Source organism: Tetrahymena thermophila, assembly GCF_000189635.1.
Source record: "Tetrahymena thermophila SB210 genomic scaffold scf_8254373, whole genome shotgun sequence".
In the NCBI taxonomy this organism is placed as follows: Eukaryota; Ciliophora; class Oligohymenophorea; order Hymenostomatida; family Tetrahymenidae; genus Tetrahymena; species Tetrahymena thermophila.
Window position 1 is genome coordinate 297,793 of NW_002476157.1, and position 23,172 is coordinate 320,964.

Here is a 23,172-nt window from a genome sequence, read left to right on the forward strand (position 1 = left end):
CTATTTATTTGTCTATCTACATATATATCTATCTATTTATCTATCTATCTACTATTCTATTTATCAATTTTCTCATATCTTTGTTAGTAGTAAGGAGAAGCTTATTTTAGTGATACAATTTATAAATTTAAAAATTAATTTCATTAAATTTATTATTAATTTTTTTATTACATCTTTTTTTAATAATACAAGAGTTTAAAATTAATAATTTCAAAATATTTAGTTAAAAAAATTCATAATTAGTAGTGTTAAATATAGGTATTAATCAAAAATGTATTTTTTTAAAGTATCAGAATAAAAAAATTGCTTATAAAAAAATAATTACATATAAGATTTAAATATATTTTTTATTCATTCTAAATTAATTATTTGGAAATCCTTTTATTCATTTTGAGTAACCAATTACAACTAATCATTTTAATTTTAACTTGAAGTTTAATCTTCTTTGAGTTGATCTTTGTTATCCTTATTATTGATTAAATTAAAATCATCTAATTAAGTCTCATCTCTTTATTCTTGAGGAGTACCTGGGATAAGGCTAGGAGTTTATTGCATTTGAGAAAATAATCCTAAATTTAATTTTTATAATATTGTATTTAAATCCTTTCTAATTGTATAGTTTAATTAATTTTAAGTATAAAATTATGTAATACTTTATTAATCTGGTGAGTCTTGAATAAAATTAGGTCTATTTAATTTTAAATCTTAATCAATCTTACTATTTCCTATTAATAAATTTAATTTAAAAAAATGAAATAATGTTCAAATTAACATTTGTTTTTTACTTTTCTTTATAAAAATTTGCTCAGCTTCTGCATTATTTACTTTGTTATATTGCAACTAATTCGATGTTAAATTACTAAATATAGAATTTTTAGATTAAAAATCTTCTTCTTCTTATTTTTTAATAGTAATGTCTTAATTAGTTTTCTTTTTTGGTTTCAAATGAGTAGCTTTAGTATAAATTCTTAATACCTTCCATAAATAATATATCCTATCTTTAGGGACTTAAGGTATCTTTGATTTAAAATTTAAGTAAACACACGTAATTAAAATAATAAATTTACATTTAAGTATCTCGCTATTTTAGGATGCTATATAGAAAATTGAACTAGTTTATCACCTATTTTTGCTTCTAATTTTTAAGTATAGCCAGAAATTAATATTCTAATTAATCTAATGACTAGAACGAAATTTATTGAAAACAAAATTATGTATCCAAACCAGACTAGGTAAGCAAAAGGATTGCTTAATATAAACATAGATATAATTATAGAGGCCATGACTGTCAGGTTTAAATTCAAATCTAAATCATTAAATCTTTTTTCTAAATAAGGCTAATATTTTATTTGCAATTTTATATATATAAAAAGCACAAAAATGACGAAAAATCCTTTAATTATATTGTAGCTATCATAAATATTGATAAAAAAAGTTATAAATGTCTTTTGATAAACTTTTACTAGTTCCCAAAAGTAAGAATTCTTTTTATATTCTGTATAAAGGAATCCAAATTTATATTACATATCTATTTTATTCAGCTTTATATGATAGGTAAAAAAGAATTAACTATTAAAATTATAATATGAATAAATTACTTTTTCTCTGTTTTTGTACATACTTCTAAACAAATACAAAGGTACTAAAAACACCCAAAGTGCTAAAGTAGGAAGAATAAAAAGTAAAATATACTTTATATGCTATCCAGTATAACATATCTCTGATACATTTGATTTTATGTACAGTATTCCTGATATTTATCTTTATTGATTAATACAAAAAAATTTTAGAGTTTTATAAATTTTAAATTTTATTTTAATCTCTTTTTTATTAAATGAAAAATTTATTGTATCAAATAATTTTTTCTAAAATTTTAATTCATAAAAATAATTCATGATTCTTTAATTTAGCTTGAAGCAGTTTTTTCTTTAAAAGAAAATATTTTTATTGAAATCAAAAGAAAATTAAGAAAAATAATAAGTGAATTTAAATATTATTTAAATATAAAAATAAACAATTTGTTACCTGCAAGACATAGTTTGTATGTTTTGCTTCACTATTGAGGGTTGCATAGAGATATAAATATAAATAAAAGCTATCCAGGCAATTACTGCTCTGCTTTTGATTTTTCTAATCTTTTAGTATACATAATGCCCAATCAAATAAGAAAGAACATAAAAAAGCGGCATTAATTATGACCACATCAATCTAAAATATGTCATTGGTATATTTCCAGATATCTTATAAAGACCGCAATCCATGCTAAAGCTCATTTGTTAGACTGGATCTCCAACATTAATAGTTATATCACTAATTCCTGGGGGTAACTGCAAATTAAAAGTACTAATAACTACTATCAATTGAAGATATGTAGTAAATAATTTAATAATTATTCCTACAGATTCTGTGCTTTATTTTGCACTTTTTTGAATAAAACCAATTTACTAAAAATAAAATGTAATTATGTAAGAGTCCAAAAGAGCTTTTGTGCTTTTAACAGAAAATAAAATGGCTATCAAGGTATAAATTGTTAAACCAACCATTTTTAGTGTGTTATTTGAAGTGTCTCTACATTTACCGCAACTAAATTGATTACTGTTTGAGTAGCTTTCAAGCCAAAATCTAGCACTTATATCACAAACTTCACAAAGAGCTCCTATATGACCTTCTTAGCAAAGCTAATCGCCTACTCCTTTACCACCAATACAATTAGATTATTAATTCGAACATTCTTCAATTAAGTCTGAATCTTTTGAAGGACGCCAATATCCAGACTGCAAATTTAGAACGCTTCCACCAGGACAGCTTTTAACTCCTATCTTTGGGCAATCTAAGCAGCTTGTTGAATTTGATACTATGCTATAAGTAGTATTTGCACATAAAAAACATTATCCACTAGTTACTATAAATGATTCACCAATTATACAATCCCTCATATTAATAATTAGAGGAAGATAAAAACTATTATCTATACCAGTTAGTTGCCCATTAACATCAAATACAGGAAGTTATATGATTGATGATTACAGTTTTACAAGTAATTAAGATAAAGGTTATTATTAAAATAAGACATCTTTAAGATAAAATCCTCCTATAATTGCATCATAATTAACCTTTGAAGTTCCAGAAATCTATGCATTTGAAGGTACACTGCTAGATCCATAATTTAATGATACTGTTAATGTGGCAGTTTGACCTGTATCTAGTTTTTATATATTACCGTCTTTACCAGTTAAGTAAACAAAAAGTTCTTAATCAGTTGAAACACCAGGAGACCAAGAATTAAGCACAACTGCATTTTAGGAAGCATCAAAAGGTATATATTTTCTATTCTGATAAACTTTCAGGCCTACAGGATAGCTAGTTATATCGCTTCCAGACTTAGACGCAGTATTTCCACTTACAACAGAATTTTTCTATAATTAAGGGAACGCTTTTTAATTAAAAAGTGTAAATAAAATAAAATCTATTTATTTATTTATTAAATTAAAAAATTTACTTCCTATAATCTTTATTCCTCCTCCGTATTGAGCTTAATTGAGCTTAACAGTTGATTATTACAATATTAGGGTATTAGGATTGCTTTCGCTTGTAAGAAAATAAATTGCGCCACCTTGTTCTGCTATATTTTACTCAAAATCACATTGTACTAGCATTAAGTTATTGTATGCTATATACAATCCACCTCCTTAAATTGCTGTATTCCCTTTAAATGTAACACCTGTGAGTGTAAATAATGTACCTGAAGTTTTTTATACAGCATTTAATATTCTAGAACTAGCTAAAGCGCTTCCTCCAAGATATAAAACTCCGAAGTTTGAGGTGTTAATTTTAAATATCCCTCCTTAAAACTAAACTGCTTTACTACTAGATTGTATACCAATTATTCCCTGCAAACATTTAGTGCAGATAACATTCTCCACATCAATATTAGTTATTTAAATGTTTGTTGTAGGACTTTCTACCAAAAAAAAATTATTAAATGCTGTCAAAGTATAATTTGTTAAAAAAAACAATTCTTAATTAGATATTTAGCAATCAGTACATTCACTCAAATTTTAAATTTTAAGGTCAGCAATAGAACTAATTTATTGTTTATAGATATAAACTAAAGGTGTGAAACGAAAATTTGAATTTGAAAAAGTGTTAGAATCAAATTAAACAATTCCTCCAGTAACGTATATGAGTCCTTATAAATAGTTGACATTCTGAAAGTTATTTGATAAAAATTAGACAAATCCTCCTTAAACGTAAATAATGTAAAATTGTTAAATAACTTATAAAATATCTATAGATGCATTTAAGAAATTATTATATGCAAAAATCATATCTGTCACTTCTAATGAAGAACTATAAATGTTTTGATTAAAATATAACGTTTGGCTCTATTTATTAAGTTTAACTAATTAAATTTATTTAAAAAAATTTTGTTAATTTATTGAAATATATAAAATTTGAAAGAAATACTATTCAGAATACTTCCAGAAGGAGCAAAAACATTGCTAATTATATTGCTTGTTATACTAGTTGAACAGCTTGCCTAGCCACAAGTTAATTATAGCACAGCCCCTTACTTATAGGCAAATATATTTTTAAAAGTGCATTATTATATTGTTAATGTAATAGAGGTAGTACCATCAATAAAAATAGCTCCACCTACTCCTGTAGAATATTGATTCATTGAAGTAGTAATATCGTGAAATTAACTAGAAATGATACTTACCAATACACTTGAAGAGAAAGTTTTAATATATATTGCTCCACCTTAATCAGAAACAGAATTAGAAAATGAACTCTAGATAATCATAACCTGCCTAGCTTATAGATTTAAAAAGCCTCCATTATAATAAAAAATATTTTGCTATTGCCCTTAATTTGCTTGATCGTACGTTGAGCCAGCAGTAGCAAATACCTAACCATTAAATAATATTCCATTTTGAATCTATGGTTAGGAATTACAGTTTTATAAAATATTTCTAATTAAGACTAAAGAAGAAAGATTAGAATCTTAATTAATAAATGTTGATGATGCTTGTAAAAGAGAGTATTAGTAAGTAAATATTCTAATATCTGTAGCTGAAACATCCACTAATAAATTTCTATATCTGATATTTGTATTAAAATAAAATATACTAGATACTATATTAGAGTCCAAAACATAAGTATTCATATTGCTAAAAGTACACTAATTAAAAACGACTGTTGTCTAAGACTTTAAATCTAATTAATCGAATTAATTAGCATTTTATGTTATAAATTAAGCTATATTATCATTTAATTGTTCAGGGAGTAAATTAGGATCTCTTTAATCATGTTAAAACCAAAAAAGTGCCTTTATTATAAAATTTTTTGATATAAGTATGGCTGTAAGATAAAATAAAGTTTAATTATTGATTAGTGTGTACTGTCTATATTCTTTTTCTTTTCTTTTTTTTTTAATCTTTCTAATGAAATTTAATTCGTTATTAAAAAAAATTTTGTAGCTTTCTTAAATAAAAGTTGAGATATTTTTATTATTTTTAATTTTAAGAAAGCTAAAAATTTTTTTTTTTTCTGAAAAAGGTAAAATATTTTTTAAATAAAATAGCTTAAATTTTTTTCAATCATGTAAGAAACATAATTTGCTTCTCCAATTTATTTTATGAGTGCCAAAAATATTTATTCTTCTAAAAATTATAATATTTTTTGCATGTGAGTAATAATTGTTTTATCAAATGAATTAAATTTATTTTACTCTGTCTATGATGCATTGATATTAGAATTACCAACCAGTTACATAAAGCCTAGTCCTTAAATTTTTGATGTAAAGAATTGTTCCATGAAATTAGTTCAAATTTAAATTTGAATTATTTATATTTGAGTCCATTTAACAAATAATTGGATATTATGTGTTCAAAACACTTCCTTATAAAAGAGAAATTTAATCACATTATTAAGCAAAGATAAAACCTAGACCAAGATAGTTTTATACTGTGATAATATTAAAAGTAATTTGCTTAATATTATTAAAGTAAAATAGATAGTTTGATGGGCTATCTCCAATACAATCTAATTTTAAAAATTAAGTTACTAATAAATAATTATTGAAAATTATGAAATTTACTGCTAATTTAAGAATTTGTAAATAGTACAACTCCTCTAACATTATAGCTATTTTAATAACTATTAAGTTTCATGATTATACCATTAACTCCAGTGAAAGATATGTCAGAGATAGTAAGCTAATCAATAACTATACTAGGAGAGGCTGCAGAAGGACTTGAAGATGGGTAAGAAAATAGAATAATATTTGTAAACTAAATTTATTAAGGTGATAGGCTGCTTTTTATTGTCATTCGAGAAATATTTACTGTGTTACTTGTAATTAAAGAGCTAATAGCGCTCGATTAAACACTTGTCGAAAATTATAGAGTAAAAATAGTAACTGAAAATGAAAGCATATTATAAGCTGAAAGAATTTAGCTATTTGTAAATTAGTTATCCTAATATACTATGTTTGTAATTTGTATTTAATGTTGAGATTGTGAATAGTTATGACCAGGTAATTATTTAAAAAGATTGCATTTAGTAAATGCACTATTGTTTATTGTGATTTATTACATTTATATAGACTGTGTATTAAAGTAGAGTTAAATTAAATCTATGTTTGTGAATTAACATTAACTTATTGCCAAATTATTAATTACAAGTTTAAAAATCTAAATAAAACTTGTATTAATTTAGTTAAAATTTAAAAAGCTTACTGCTGATTAATAAACGAAGTTCTATATTTTTATATTATCTAATTCAATATAATATATATTATTCGTATCTATAACAGGACAAAAAATAGTCTTTGCTGATTTTAACAATTTTTGTTATTTTGTTGGATCATAGCCGCTTGTGAAGGTAATATCCCTCATATTTAATTTACTAGAAAAAAGGTTATTAGAGAAATCGAAAAACATATTTTTTAATTAAACGGTAGGCTTTATTGAGTATGTGGGTAAGAAATTGATATTTTAAAAAGTAAATTAATTCCATCCTTAGAAACTAAATGAAGTAACAAAGAAGTCAAGTGGATCTTATCCTATTTACCCTGTTTAAGGATTGACTGTTTTAAATGTTAGTGATAAGATATTAATATTTGCAATATGTTAAGCAAGCTGCAATGAAAAGTTAACATCATTCGGAAATAAGCAAACATTCGCATTTTATTTGCTTGTTCCATCATTTGTTTAATAATTTTGCACATTAGGCACAAATAAAATCTCAAATTCTATTTGAGAAACATTTTCTTCATTTAAGGCCAAATAGACATTTCTTTTAAATAAAACAGTTATTTTATTAATTAGGAATTTCTTTATTCAATAAATGAGATAAAAAAGTAAAGTAAGTTGTGATAAACTTTTTTTGAAATTAACATTTAATTAAACTAGTTTTTTTAGAAATAAATATTTTTTAAAGATCTTAAAAGTAAAAATCTTATTAAAGTAAAAAAAATTGTAATGAAATTTTTCAATTATTAATTTAGGAATTTATTTACTAATTTGTGTAGTCTAAATTGTTGAAACTTTTGAAATCAATGTTTAATGGAGTAGTAGGACTCCAACTATCTAAAAATACTACATTTTCTCCACTGAAAATATGACTTAAAGTGCTATCTCCTCCTCCTACTCTCTATTAGTAATAAATATTTTAATCTGATCCTAAAGTAATATCACCACTAGATATATTGGGTCTACAGTCAACTAATTATTATATTTTTAATACTCTATTGCATGAAGGTTAAGTTATGGGACAAGGAGTACATTAGTTAATGATAGGATCATAGTACATTACATAATTACTTTACTATGAGCAGTCTAGTTAATATCCTCTATACTGTTATGCTTGATCCGTAAAGTCAGAACAGATATCAGCGATAGATCTGCAACTGACACATTGATTTTAATATTTGAAAAAATCGAAATATCCTTATGTGCTAAAATATGGGTTTATTTAGTTCATTTAATCATTTGATCGAGTTTCACAGAATTGACAATATCTTGAACATTAGATACATTAAGTTGCATTAGATGAAACAGCTTAATTAAGGTTCCATTAAACTGATGCTATGTTTCCACATGCTAAGCAGTTAGCGGTTAGAGTGACAGGATCTGTAATGCATGCATTATAATTAATATCTTAATAACAACTAATAAATTTGTAAATATAAAATCTTAACTTAAAAATGTGTAATTACCCATAAAAGCATGATAATGGACATGTTCCATAAACTTTTTTAGTCTAACAATATGAGCAAAATGGCTGAGTTGGTAAATTATATTAGCTTTCAACTTATATTGCTTTTTCTATTAACAAAATATATTTTTAAAAGTTTAAATTATTAATTTTGTAATTTAATTACATGCTGTAGTTCCTAATTAAGTAGAAATTAAATAGTAAGTATAATTAAATCCTGTTGAAGTTATAAAGCTGCAACCGGTACATGTATTCGCTTAATAATAATTTTAACTATATGACGCTTGAATTCCACTAGAACATGATACACAGCCTCTTTTTGCTGAAGCAGTATATCCTTATAAAAAATAAAAATAACTTAATATAAATCAACAATTGCTTAAAAAAAACAATCCAATTTTATATTAAAATAAGGAAAATTTTTACATCAAAAATTTAAAATTTAAATTAACACTTGATTATAAAAATAGCTTTAAACAAAAGAATAAATATCAAAAAAGATATTAAATTTTAAATAATTTATTTTCTAAATAATATAAACAAAATGCTTAAAAAAATTTATAAAACTTAATTAATGATAAATACAGTTTAAGTATTTATAAATTTATTTGAATTCAGTAATTTTAGTTTTTCAAAATAAAGTAAATTAAAGTTATTTGAAATAAATTTAAAAAGAAATTAATTTTTTTTATTATCTAATATTTACCTTGTTAGCATTTTATGCAAGTTATTGGTTAAGGAATGTAATTAACTGTAGCATAATAATAACTAACACAGAAAGGTACATTCATTACTGAAGGAGGTTAATCACATATCCTATTTTAAATTATAATTAAACAATTTTAGATTTTGATTATAAATATACATACCTATTTTCAGGATTTTTACCTACATCATAACCATACCCATTCTAGCATTCAATGCATTTAAAGAAAGAGGCATCTAAACTCACTCCTGTAGATAAAGATTTCCATTAAGACCATTTTGCGCAATTTTGGTCTCTAGAAAACAAAAAGCTTAAGCCAGTTTAGCAAGTACCGTCAAGCATTAAAGCAGCTTAATGAGAGCCGTAAACACAAAAAGCGCATTTTAGGATTAAATTACCTTATTAAGGTGTATAAGGAAAATTATTTTGTAATGTAAAAGTACTATCAATTCCCGAAGAAGTTCCATAATAGCACAATTCACAATTTGGATCCGTACATATTTCACAAATTCCGTTGTAGTTAACAAAATATGGATCTTAACAAAGCAAACAATATAAACTATAACTACTTTAATCTAATTAATTAACTATAAAAGGATTGTTAGAGTGATCTAAAATTTCTCCATAATTTAAAGTAGCATATCTACATCCTAGGCAATTATTTAAAGAAGAACAATCAACACACTATGTTAAATCTAAGCTTGGGATCAAAAAATTACTAATTGATTTAATAAAATTCATTAAATTTGATTACATTTAATTGGTTAAAAGTTAAATATTTTTTATTAATTAAAATTTTATTTTTAAAAAGAATTGAAATAAAATTTAAGAAGCATGGAGAGGAAGGTTAAAATCACACTAAAAATAATTAGTAGAATTTTTTGAAATTTTAAAAATTTGTGAATCCTAACATCATAAAATTAAAATAAATTACTTTCCTTGCTAAATTTAAAATTTATAATCAAAAAAAATAATTACGGATATTAAGAACATGAATTACATCTCATCATAAATCCTGCATCTATTAGCGATTATTAAGTTTAAAAATTTCCTGAAATATACTAATTTGTTTATAGGCTATTTCCTAATGAATCTCCAAAAAAGCAACTTAAGCAATTATTTATTAAGCTACTACATTAAACACATAAAAACTGTGCACCCAACGTATATCCATTTGAGCATATTAGGCATTAAGAACTTGACAAGCATTAATCACAATTAGGAGGACAAGGATCACAGCTTAGATTGGCTTGGTTAAAAACAAAACCTACTCTACAATATACTGCAGTCTAAGAAGCATCTACAGGATTTTAATTTGATATTGAGTTGCAGCCTATTGGAGGTATAGGCTACATAATTTAATATCCACACCATAAAAGTCCACCTAAAAATTCAACAACTTGTGTATTCTAGCTAGTCGAATCGGTAGAAAATATTTAGAAGAGCTTATATTCCTCCTTTATAGTTACTTACTGATATCTAGTTAAGCCTTAAATAGAGCTAATTCTTGTAAATTTGAAAGAGCATATTTTAGTATTTGCCCTTTAGTAGAAGTTTAATTTTAATTAAATTATTATAATTTATTTTACCATGTTAATGGGTTAGTAACACAATCTCCACAAAGAATGTTATTCTAAATATCATTGATATCAAATAAAGGGCTTTATGTTAGTTTAAAAAAGTATATAGCTTCATTTAATTTAAAAAACTAATTTATTAATTCTACCATTTAATGCAATAAATGTTATTATTTTAAACAGGAGACCATTAAAAATAACCATATTAGCAGGAAGTACATGAATTTGGGTCATCACATGATCCACAATTAGCAGGACAGCTTACATACTTGCTTATTTCTAAGCTATAAAATTAGCTTGGCGTAAAAATAGAAAGTCTATTGTAAATATTTAAAATATATTTTTATTCAATTAATTAATGATTAAATTATTATGCCAATTTTACCCATTTATATCTAAATTATATCCAGGAATATATGTACTAATATCAGTACCTTTTACCTATTTTATAATAAATGAGAAAGAAAAAAAAGCAATCAGCTAGAATAACTAAGATTAAAGTTTAGACATTTCTAAAATTTTATCTTTTTTAATTTTTATAAATGTTTTTTGTTTTAATTATTTCTTTTAAGTAAGAAAAGAGGGGATAATTTATCATATCAAAAACCTTTATGATATTAGCTATAGAAAGACAGCAGAATCTAATAAACCACAATTAGATAATTTTAAAACTTATAAAAATTTAAACATATACGTTATTAGAAATTCAACAATTATGAGAAGAAATAGATAAAAATTAACTCATAATAATTAAATAAATAAAGAAAAATAGATTATATTTTAATATGGTTGGTTAATAAATTTTAAAACTGCATACATAGCTTCAATTTATTATAAATGAATTTTAAATTCAGGTTTAATTTGTTTGCATTTTTGTAAAATTTGTTCATATAACTATTTCTACAATCCACTATATTATCATACTAAATTTTTGAAAAATGCATCTATATTTTCATAACTAAATTATAATAATATTTTAAACATTTTTTTACTTCTATTTTATATTTTGTAAATCAAAATAAAAACCATTTTTTATTATCATTTAAATTTGTGTATTTATTTATAAAAATCCATCTATTTATGAAATCATTTCATATATCATAAGATTTTACATTTAAAGGCTTTAAAATTTATTTAAAACCCCTTCAAACCATAATTAGTAATATTCTTTTTAATTTTTATTATAATATCAAGAGCTATATTAGGTCTATGATAATAAAGGTATATATTATTCTTAGAGATAAATCCATTCAAAATAAATACTTAAATATTTTATGATATCCAAAAAGTTTATTTATTATTCATTTTAAATTCAATATAAAGGATAATAAGAAATAATATATTAAATATTTTATTTTTTTTAATAATTAACCAATATTTTTTTTTAGATATTAGAAATTTTATTATTTAATAAATATCTTTCACAATTTAAAATAATAAATTTAATAATCAGCTTAGAATAATGAGATTTAAATATAATATTCATGTCTAATTAAAGCAAAAATAAAATTATAATGTCACAATTCAATACACATTTTTGCGGACTAACATGTATTTATTAAATAATTTTTGAATTTCAAACCATATTAATAACTTCAATTTAATTATTTTATTCATTTTTCTATTAATTTTGAAAAGTAATTTATGTTTGTTCGTTTATATCTAAGACTGCTTTATTTTGAACTTCATTCAAAAGATTAAAATCATCATGATTATTATCAATTGGGGAGTCATAAAAATTAGGATTTTACAAAATCTTCATTAATTACTCTTTATTTAAAAAATTTTTTGTTTTTAAAATAAGGATTAATTTTTATTGAGAAAAATTTATTTACTGCTTGAAGAAGGCCTATTAATTTTTAAATTGGTTTCAATATTCTAACCTGTATTTAATCCTCCAATCTAGTTATGAGTGTACATATTTTGGTCAATTTATTCTAATGATCCTAAATTTAATTCTATTTAAAATTAAAATATAAACGTTATTAATTAAATCTAAAGCTTACTTGGCCTTATTTTTACTTGTTCCATCTCTTAACTGGCTTTTTATGAACTCTTATCATTCAAAATATCACTTTTAATTAATTAATTTTTAGACTCATAATTTTCAATCTTTAAATCATTTGATTCATGTTTTTATTTTTGTTCTTTTTCAGCTTTTGGCTTGATAAAAGTAAATTTAACATGAATCCTACATTTATTCCATAAATTTTTGATTCTTTCTTTGGGAACTTAAGGCAACTATAAATAAAAAATTGATTAATAAATATCTTATCAAATATGCTTGCTTACATTCAAATATTTTGCTATTTTCGGATAACGAATTGAGAATTTTACTATTTTATCTCCTATTTTAGCTTCAAATTATTAAGTGTAACCAGAAATTAAAATTCTTATAAGCTATGCAATTATAATTGTGTTTATTACAACCATAATAATATAGCCGAACCAAATTAAATAGGAAAACGGATTATCCAAGATGAACATAGAAATAATAATTGATGCAATTACTGTTAAATTCAATTAAAAATCTAGATCATTAAATCTTTTTTCCAAATAAGGCTAATAGTGTTGTTACAGTCTTAAGTAAACAACAAGTACTAGTATAACAAGCACTCCCTTAACAGTATTATAGCTATCGTAAATATTGATAAAAAAAGTAATAAAAGTTTTTTGATAAACTTTAACTAATTCCCAAAAGTAAGAAGTCTTTTTATACTCAGTATATAAAAACCCAAATCTGTATTACATATTAATTTTATCCAACTAATTTATTATTTAAACTCAATATTATATCTATCTTCATACTTTTAATAAATTACCTAATATCTTCCGTCATACATTTTTTTTAAAAAGAAAATAGGTATCAAAAATACCCACAGAATCAGGGTTGGTAATATCAAGAGAAGCATATATGCTATATGTTAGGATGTATAGCACAGTTCAGAAACATTTGCTTTAATATATTAAAGTCCTGATATTTATCTATTTTGTTTATGAAATATTTTATTTGAAAGTCAATCAAATTATCATTAAAAAAAATAAATCAAATTTTGCTGAAACCTTAAAGAATAAATAAATTTCATAAAACTATTTTTTCTTACTTTTTTTAAACATTTATTAAAAAATTACCTGCATGATATTGTCTAAATGTTTTATTTAACTATTGAAGGCTACATAGAGATATATATGTAGATGAATGCTATCCAAGCAATAACAGCTCTACTTTATATCTTTTTGACTTTTTAATATAAATAATGTCCTATTAAGTAAGTAGTAACATAAAAAAATGGCATTAATTATGACCACATCAATCTAAAATATGTCATTGGTATTTTCCCAGATATCTTATATAGACCACAGTCCATGCTAAAACTCATTTGTTATACTGGATCTCCCACATTTACTGTAATATCGCTTATACCTGGAGGTAATTATAAATTAAAAGTAGTAATAACTACTATCAATTGAAGATACGTTGTAAATAGCTTGATTATGATTCCTACAGATTCTGTACTTACTTTAGCACTTTTTTAAATCAGACCAATTTTTTAAAAGTAGAATGTTATTATGTAGGAGTCCAAAAGAGCTTTAGTACTTTTAACAGAGAAGAAAATTGCTATTAAAGTGTAGAGAGTTAACCCTACCATTTTTAATGTATTATTTGATGTATCTTTACATTTTCCACAAGAATATTAACCGCTATTAGAGTAGCTTTCTAACCAAAATCTAGCACTTATATCACAAACTTCACAAAGAGCCCCAATATGTCCCTCAGAGCATAGCTAATCACCTACTCCTTTACCGCCTGCACAATTAGAAAATTAATTAGAGCATGGTTCTATATTATCATTATCTGCTGATGGACGCCAATATCCTGATTATAATTTAAGTACACTTCCTCCAGGACAACTACTTACACCTATTTTAGGGCAATCTTGGCAAGATGTTGAATTCTATACTATACTGTATGTTCCATTTGCACAATGGAAGCACTAACCAGTTGCAGCGAGGAAGGCTTCGCCAATAGTGCAGTATCTAGTGTTAAAAATTAATGGAAGATTGTAATTAGTATTTATTGAAACTAATGCTCCTGTATTATCGAATGTAGGGATTTTAATAATGGAAGACTATAGTTTCGCAAGTAACTAAGACTGAGGTTGCTACTAAAATTAAACTTGATTCATATAAAATCCACCAATTAACGAATCATAATTGACTGTAGTTGTTCCAGAAATTTTAGCAGTAGATGGAATTTAAGAATCAGATTAATAGTTTAGAGATACTGTCAAAGTTGCAGTTATCCCAGAATCTAATTTTTAAATTGTTCCGTCTTATCCAGTAAGATACACAAAAAGTTCCTGATCAGTTGATACTCCAGGAGACCATTAATTAAAAATAACTGCTCCTTATTATGAATTATATGGTATATATTTTCTATTTTAATATACCTTCAATCCTGTAGGATAACTAGTGATATCACTTCCTGATTGCATCGCTGTATTTCCACTTACTGTAGATCCAAGCATCAGCTAAGGGAAAGCTATTTAAAAATAATTTATTTAATAACTTAACTTCTATAATATTAATAAAGAAAAATTTACTTCCAATGACTTTGATACCTCCTCCAACTTAAGCTGAATTTTAGCTAATAGAAGATTATTACAATATAAATGTATTTGGGTTAGAATCAGAAGTAAGAAAGTATATTCCTCCTCCTTAAGTTGCTGTATTTTTATTCAATTAGACAGATGAAAGCAAAAGATTATTGTATGATATGTATATTCCTCCACCTAGAGTTGCGCTATTACCTTAAAATGTTAAAGTACTAATTGTAATTTACGCGCCTGCAGGGCTCTATTAAGCTCCTAACATTCTTAAAGAAGGAGCAGAATTTCCTCCAATAAACAAAGAGCCTTAGTTTGAATTATTATTTTTAAAACTACCACCTGTTAATGTAATAGATTTAGAGGTAGATTGAATTCCAAGAATACCTTAAGTGCATTTAGTACATACTACTTTTTCGATATCTGCAGATACTATTGAGAGACTGTTAGAGGGACTTTCTATCAAAAAGAAATTGTTAAATGATGTCAACGCGTAGTTTGTTAAAAAATGTAATTGACCATTTTCTAAGCAATCACTACATTCATTCATATTTAATACAGTTAATTAGTTTAATGAGGTTATTCCTAATTTATAAAAATAAACTAAAGGAGTAAACCTAAAATTGGAATTCAATATCTTATTATTATTAAATTACAACATCCCTCCTGTTACATAAAGGAGGCCTTGTAAATAATCAACTTGATCAAAAGTATTTGATTCAAAATCTATGGCTCCTCCTTAAATATAGATAATATAGAACTATTAAATAGACTATAATATATCTGTATTTGCTTCTTAGAAAAATTAATATTGACCAATCATATCAGAGATCTTTAAATTAGAAGAGTATTTATTGTCTATGAAAGACAAAGTTTGACTTATCTTATTGAATTTTACTAATTAATTATTAATTAAAAATTGTTAAATAAAATAAATTTATTATTAATAAAAATAACAAGAAAAAAATAACTTTAAATATTTGTTTCAAAGCTTAAATCAATAATCTCAAATATTTAAAAAGTATTCTAAAATAATTAATTTACCATTGAATATACTGCCTGTTGGTGCAAAAACATTAGAAATAATATTGCTTTTAAAATTTATTATGCAAATTGTTTAACCACAAGTTAGATCTAGAATTGCTCCTTTTTTGTAAGAAAAGATGCTATCAAATGTGCACTCAGAAACAGTTAAAGTTAACGAGGTAGTCCCATCTATTGATATAGCTCCTCCTATACCAGTTCCTTAATCATTAAAAGATGTTGCTAAATTCTAAAATATACTTTTTATTATAACCACTTTTGCTGTTGTTGAGAATGTTTTCAAGTAAATAGCTCCACCTTAATCAGATATAGAATTTGTAAATTTAGAAGATAAAATTGTCATATTTTTAGTTATTATATTTAGAAAACCTCCTTGATAACCAAATTAATTATATTTTGATCCTGAATTAGCTGTATCATATACAGAAGACTCAGTTGCAAAATTAATACCGTTAAAAAGAATGCCATTTTAAATTTGAAGATTTGAGTTGCAGTTTTTTAAGGTAAGTCTAACTAATATTAGAGATGAAGGATTTGAATCTTAGTTTATGAATGCAGATGAAGACTTAAATAGTGTATCTTATTGAGTCACTATTTAAATATTATTAGCATTAACATCTACAAGTAAATTTCGATATTAAATGTTAGTGTTAAAATAGAATACTGAAGATACTACATTCGAATCTTAAACAATCGTTGAAATACTGTCGAAAGTTAAAGTATTAAATGCAACATTTGTATTAGTACCTTTAATATCAAACTGGTCATATTAATTAGCATTTTATGAAATGAAATATGGGATTGTACCAGAAAGTTTTTCTGAAGGGAAAATAGGATCTCTTTAATCATGAATAAAATAGAAAAATGCCTAATTAATTAAATTTATATGTTATCAATTTTCTCATTAAAAATTAAATAAGGAGAATCTATTATTCTTTAATTTAAAACTAATTAATTTTTACATTCAAAAGTGTTATTTAATATTTTCTAAAAATTATTTTTTAAAATGTATTACTCTATCAACTGTGCATAAATTTTGAAAGGAGTAGTTTTCCATATAGAGTTAAGACCTTAGATTTTTTATAGATAGAATTTAGCCATGATACTAGTTTAGTTAAGTTGACGATACTAAATTTTAGCAAATTTGTGGAAATTAAGCACTTTTAATGCTACCTTAAGATAGAGTTATCTAATCTGAGTATCCTGCATATATAAAGCTAAGGCCTAATGTGTCTGAGATAGTAACTTAACTAAATGTCACCAACCTAATAGAAGAGAAATAAAACAAAAAGTTTTGAGGAGTGTCTCCAGAACAACCTATTTTATCAAGTTTAATAAAAAATATTAAATTGTTTGAAATTATACTTTTTTTTGTAAATTTACTTAATATTTTTAAATTGGATACTACTACTTCTCCTCTTACTTAATAGACATTTTAGTAGCTTGCCAAATTCATAATAAATCCATTGGTTGCTTAAAATGTAATTTATTAAACACTTAGTTAATCTAAAGTTATGCTTGGAGCTGCTTTTGCTTAGCTTTAAGTTGGAAATTAGAAAAGTGTAATGTTTGAAGCATATATGGTTTAAACAGGTACCTAATTAGTCAAGGAATTTAATAAATTCATTTTAGTAATAGTTCCTATATTTGTAGTGATTAAGGCAGTTTTTTATTTGTATTAAAGATTAGACACTAAATTTAAAGTAAGAGAAGTTACTTTAAATGTAAGCAAATTATATGCGTTCAAAAAAGTGCTTGATAAGAATTAAGTACTGTCAAATAATATATTTGTTAATGCTAATGAATGCTAAGATTAAGCAAAATTATGACCAGGAAGCTAATTAATAAAATTCATATTTGTTAAAACACTCATACCTATTGTAACATCACTAATATGGATAGTAGTTGTGTTAAAATAGAGCTATATAAAATCAACATTAGAAAACTAGCATTAATTTATAATTAATTTATTAATATTCATCATAAATATGGAAGTTTAATAGGCTAATGCTACATTAAATTTAAATAGGTTGATTGATTTCTAGTAAATAAAATTTTATACTAAAACATTCTTTAGCTGAATATAATTCATATTGTACGTATCAATCACAGGACAAAATATTGTTTTGGCTGAATTTAAAAGTGTTTATTGTTTATTAATATCATAACCGCTAACGAAATTTATATCAGTCAAAAATAGTTAACTAGAAAATTAGTTATTTGAAAAATCAAGAAGCATATTTTTTAAAGGGACAGTAGGTTTAAGTGAGTACATGGGAAGAAAATTGATATTCTCAAAATTAAAGTAGTTCCAACCTGAAAAACTGAATTGAGTTATAAATAAATCTAAAGGATCTTAGCCTATTTACCCAGTATTAGGGTTAAGTGTCTTGAAAGTGAGTGATAAAATGTTAATGTTAGCTATGTGCTATGCAATTTGCAAAGAAAAGGTAACATCATTTTGAAATAAACAGGTGTTTCCAGTTTTAGTAATTTTATCATTTGTAGTATATTATTATTCATAAGGTATAAATAGCAATTCAAATTCTATGTTAGATACGTTTTCTTCGTTTAGAGCAAGATATAGTTATCTATGATAAATAATTTATTTCAAATTAAAAAATATCAAGAAAAAGCAAATGATTTTTGAAAAATTTTTTATAATTTGTTATTAATTAAAATTTTTAATTTTTTTGAGATTATGGTAGTTTTGATGATTTTTTTCTTTCAGTATGAATTATAAAAACCCTTAAAGCTGCTCTTATAATTAGTTTTTTAAATTTTTTTGAAAATTAAATTATAATAATTTTTATATTTATTGAGGAAAATAAAATTATTCTAAATCAATGTATTAAATCTTACAGGTTACTTTAGTCAACATTGGCAAAATCTTAAAAATTAATTGACAAAGTTGTGGAAGGATTCCAAGCATCTAAAAATACAACATTTACTCCAGTAAAAATGTGACTAAGATCTTAATTACCTGAAGCTCTATTTTTAAAATAGTTATTTTAATCATTTCCTAAGTTTAAATCATCGGCTGATATATTAGGTCTACACTCTATAAGCTATTATATTTTTAATATTCTAGTGCAGGATGGATCAGTCTTTAAACATGGTGTGCATTAGTTGATATTTGGATCGTAATTCATTATGTAATCACTTCTTTTAGTGCAATCAAGATGATACCCTTAATATTATTATGATGGATCTTAAAAGTCATCACAAATATCATCAATTGTTCTGCATTTTATACATTAATTAGCATATTTTTGTAAATCATAAGTATAGACTGCGTTAAAATATGGGTTAATCAAATTCATTTAAGTTGTAGTTCTTTGTTAACACATACCACAATATCTTTAACATAAAATGCACTGAGTAGAGTCTGATGATAATGATTAAGATAAATTCCAATCAACGCTTTAGACATTGCCACAAGCTACACACTTAGAACTAAATGTGGATGGGTTTTAAATGCATGCGTTATATGTCAATTCTGAATAACAGCTAAATCAAATAATTTTTTTAATTAAATTTTATTACGAAATTTATATTTTTTAAAGATAAAATTACCCATAAAAACAAGCTACTCGACAAAATCCATAAACATTTGTTGAACCACACTAAGTGCATAATGGAATTTATGGTAAATTTTATTAAATTTCTATTTAAGCTGTCTTAGCTAAAATTAATTATAAAATTATTTTCATATTTTCATATTAACTAACTATAAAAAAATTACCTGCATTTAAATTTTATTGAGATGTAATTAAGTAGTATGTATAGTTAAATCCTGTCGGCGAGATCAAGCTACATCTAGAGCAAGTAGATTGTGTCTAAAAATTCATCGTATTTTGACCTACTAAACCACTAGAACAAGAGACACAACCTCTGGCTGCAGAAGCAGTAAACCCTTTTTATTTACATTTATATATTTATAATAAATAATAATATATTTAGAAATGATAAAATTCCAATCAAGCCCTTACATAATTAATATCGATAAAATAAAAAAATTTATAATTATTACCTTATTAACATCTAATACAAGATACTGCTTAGGGAACATTATTTATAGTAATATAATAAAAACTAGTACAAAACGGAACATTCATTAGAGTAGGTGTCTGATCGCATATCCTTTTATATTTATATCAATATTTTTACTCATTTAAATAATTTTTATTTTGATATTACCTATTTTATGGTGCTTTGCTCACATCATACCCATAACCATTTAAGCACTCTACACATTAAAAGTATGTTGCATCTAAGCTTGCACCTGCTTATAGAACTTTAAATTAATTCCACTTTCCGCAGTTTGGGTCTTTAGTTTATAAAAATGCTAGACCTGTTCTACAAGTTCCATCTAACATAAGTGCTGCTGAATTTAAGCTATAAATACAAAAAGCACATTTTAAAATGAGGTTATCTTGAGTACTTTTATAGATAAAGTTTTGCTATAAGGTATAACTGCTATCAGTACCAGAAGAGGAACCATAATAGCATTGCTCGCAGTTTGGATCACTACAAATTTCACATTGGCCATTGTAATTTATGAAGTAAGGGTCAGAGCAAAATAAGCAATATTTTCCATAATTTGATATATCAGACTAGTCTACTATAAATGGGTTACTAGAATGATCTAAAACCTACCCTAAATCTGTAGATGCATATCTACAACTTATGCAATTATTTATTGAAGAGCAGTTTTCACAATTTGTTAAATCTAAACTAGGGATAAAATAAATCCTGTTTTATAAAAATGCGTTTGAGTAAAATAATAGAGTGTATTTATTTTGTAAATTAAGTCAATCAATGTAAATTAAAATCGCTCAAATCATTTACATTTTAACTTATAAAAAATTGTAAAATGAATATCTATTTAAATAATCTTTGCAAATAATTGAATTAATAAATAAACTCAGGTTATTTTTTAATTAAAATATGATGCATTTTTATTAATAAATAATAGTAATGCTTTTTTTCTCTTTAATACATTCAAGGTTCTTTCATATTTTTAAATAAAAATTCAAGTTAAATAAAATTACGGATTTTAAGAGCATTAAGAACATCTCATAACGAATCCAGCTGCTTGCAAGCTATTGACATCTTGAAAATTTCCAGATTAGTAAGAGTTTGTTATAAAATTAATTCCTTAAGAATTTTGAAAATAGCAACTATTACAATTTGCTATATAAGCTGTACACTACACACATTAAAATTATGCTCCTAATGTATATCCGATTGAACAAACAGAACATTAAGTACTTGATGCACATTAATCACAATTAGCAGGGCATTAATCACAATTACCAGTGTTCCAATTAAAAGCAAATCCAGTTCTACATATTACAGCTGTTTATGATTAATCTACTGGGTTTTAAGTATATATGCTATAACAATTCAGACCAAAAATTTAATTTTGTAATTCATACCCACACCACTTATCACCACCAGGAAACTCAACAACTTGTATATTCTAGCTTCCTATTTAATCATTAGTATAAACTTAATATAGATACTAGGTTGAAGAATCTGAAACATTCAAATATCTTAACACTTTTTGATCTTAAATTTCTTATATTCTTGTGAATTTATAACTACATCTTTTGGTATTTTACCTATAATAATCAAATAGATAAATATGCAGTCAGTCTAAAATAAGTTTATTACCAAGTTAAAGGATTCATTACACAATCAGCGCAGGGAATATTATTCTAAATATCATTAGGATTAAACATAGGACTTATTTTTTTTAAAAGTAAACTAACTTAATACTTTTTATGAAAATAAAATAAGTAAAACTTAAATACCATTAAACACAATATAAATTATTGTTAAACACAGGAGACCATTAAAAGAATCCAAATTTACAGCTTATACAAGTATTTTAATCATTACATGCTCCACAACTTTCAGGGCAAGTTAGAAAAGAATTTTAACCAAAGTCAAAATATTGATTTGTTAAGGCAATCGATAATCTTAAAAATAAATAATTTAATAAAACAAACAAATATTTTATAAAAATTACCCATCAATGTCTATATTGTAGCCTGGTATAAATGTATCTATATTAGTAGATAAAACTAATTTTAATAAAAAGTATATGTTTATTATTAACATATTTAGTTTCTTTTATAGCATTTCTTATTTTTTTATCTTTCTTTTTTTTCTTCTTAATTAATTATTTATACAATCTGTAATGAAATAATATAGACAGTTTTTAAGTATATTTATTGTTTTTAAACTAATAGTAAATTTTGGATAATAATTACTTCGAATCTAGAAAATTGTTTTTATTTGAGCCTCAAATTATTTGTAAAGATAATTTATAGGCCATTTTTTAAATATGAAACTAAATAGTTTAATATTTTTCAGAAAAAATTTATTTTGTTGTTGATAATTAGGCTTATTTAATAAAAAGAGCCAATGTTTTTTATTAAAGCCTTAAATTATTATTAAATAGTCTGTTTTCAATAATAGAAAATCTTCATTTTATACTGATTTTAAAGTGTAAATTGTTTGAATAAGATTTAAAATAAATACAAGTTATTTTCTTATTATCATCATTAGTTCTTTAAAATTTCTAAAAATTATATGCACACACTTAGATGTATCGAATTATAAAATTATCTATTTTTATTTAACTTTCTATAATACATTTCTTTATTAATTAAGATAAGTATTAACGTATCATTTATTAATGTGAAATAGAATATTTTTAAAGATTTTTGAACTAATTATTTCATTTCTGATAATTAGGTAAGAACCATCAACATTTTTTTTACAGCCTTAAATTATTTTTAAATTGTTAATTTCTAAGTAAATTGTTACATTTTAATTATAAACAGCTTTTAAAATTTAATTTACTTGTGCAATACCTTTAATAATCACTAATACTTTTATTCCAACTATAATAATTATTAGTTTTTTGATTCATTTTTTAAATTTTGAAAATGATCTGATCATAACTTTATTGTAAAATTTTCTTAAAAATATTTTAAATTTT

The 23,172-nt window shown here is 24.0% G+C and overlaps 2 protein-coding genes across 2 annotated transcripts; both read right to left on the reverse strand. All coding sequences in view use genetic code 6, as the record gives it.

Moving 5' to 3' along the window:
- Nucleotides 1-351: 351 nt before the first annotated feature.
- TTHERM_00239230 (transmembrane protein, putative) lies at nt 352-11,016 on the reverse strand (the record flags this gene model as incomplete). The annotated part of the gene is made up of 19 exons (XM_001024847.2): nt 352-569; nt 654-725; nt 786-1,017; nt 1,068-1,541; nt 1,599-1,761; nt 2,026-3,433; nt 3,500-4,402; nt 4,468-5,332; nt 5,735-6,048; nt 6,104-7,302; nt 7,526-8,176; nt 8,225-8,333; nt 8,390-8,560; nt 8,930-9,039; nt 9,093-9,647; nt 9,908-10,471; nt 10,519-10,590; nt 10,656-10,823; nt 10,892-11,016. 19 exons carry the CDS (start codon nt 11,014-11,016, stop codon nt 352-354), a joined length of 8,373 nt encoding a protein of 2,790 aa, XP_001024847.2.
- Nucleotides 11,017-12,082: 1,066 nt separating this feature from the next.
- TTHERM_000239259 (transmembrane protein, putative) lies at nt 12,083-22,307 on the reverse strand (the record flags this gene model as incomplete). Its single annotated transcript, XM_012800216.1, has 19 exons — nt 12,083-12,276; nt 12,342-12,464; nt 12,513-12,747; nt 12,799-13,272; nt 13,329-13,491; nt 13,639-15,049; nt 15,111-16,010; nt 16,158-17,025; nt 17,173-17,474; nt 17,541-18,748; nt 19,020-19,667; nt 19,734-19,842; nt 19,903-20,073; nt 20,191-20,300; nt 20,358-20,912; nt 21,212-21,784; nt 21,837-21,908; nt 21,977-22,144; nt 22,195-22,307. 19 exons carry the CDS (start codon nt 22,305-22,307, stop codon nt 12,083-12,085), a joined length of 8,397 nt encoding a protein of 2,798 aa, XP_012655670.1.
- Between the last annotated feature and the right edge of the window lie 865 nt (nt 22,308-23,172).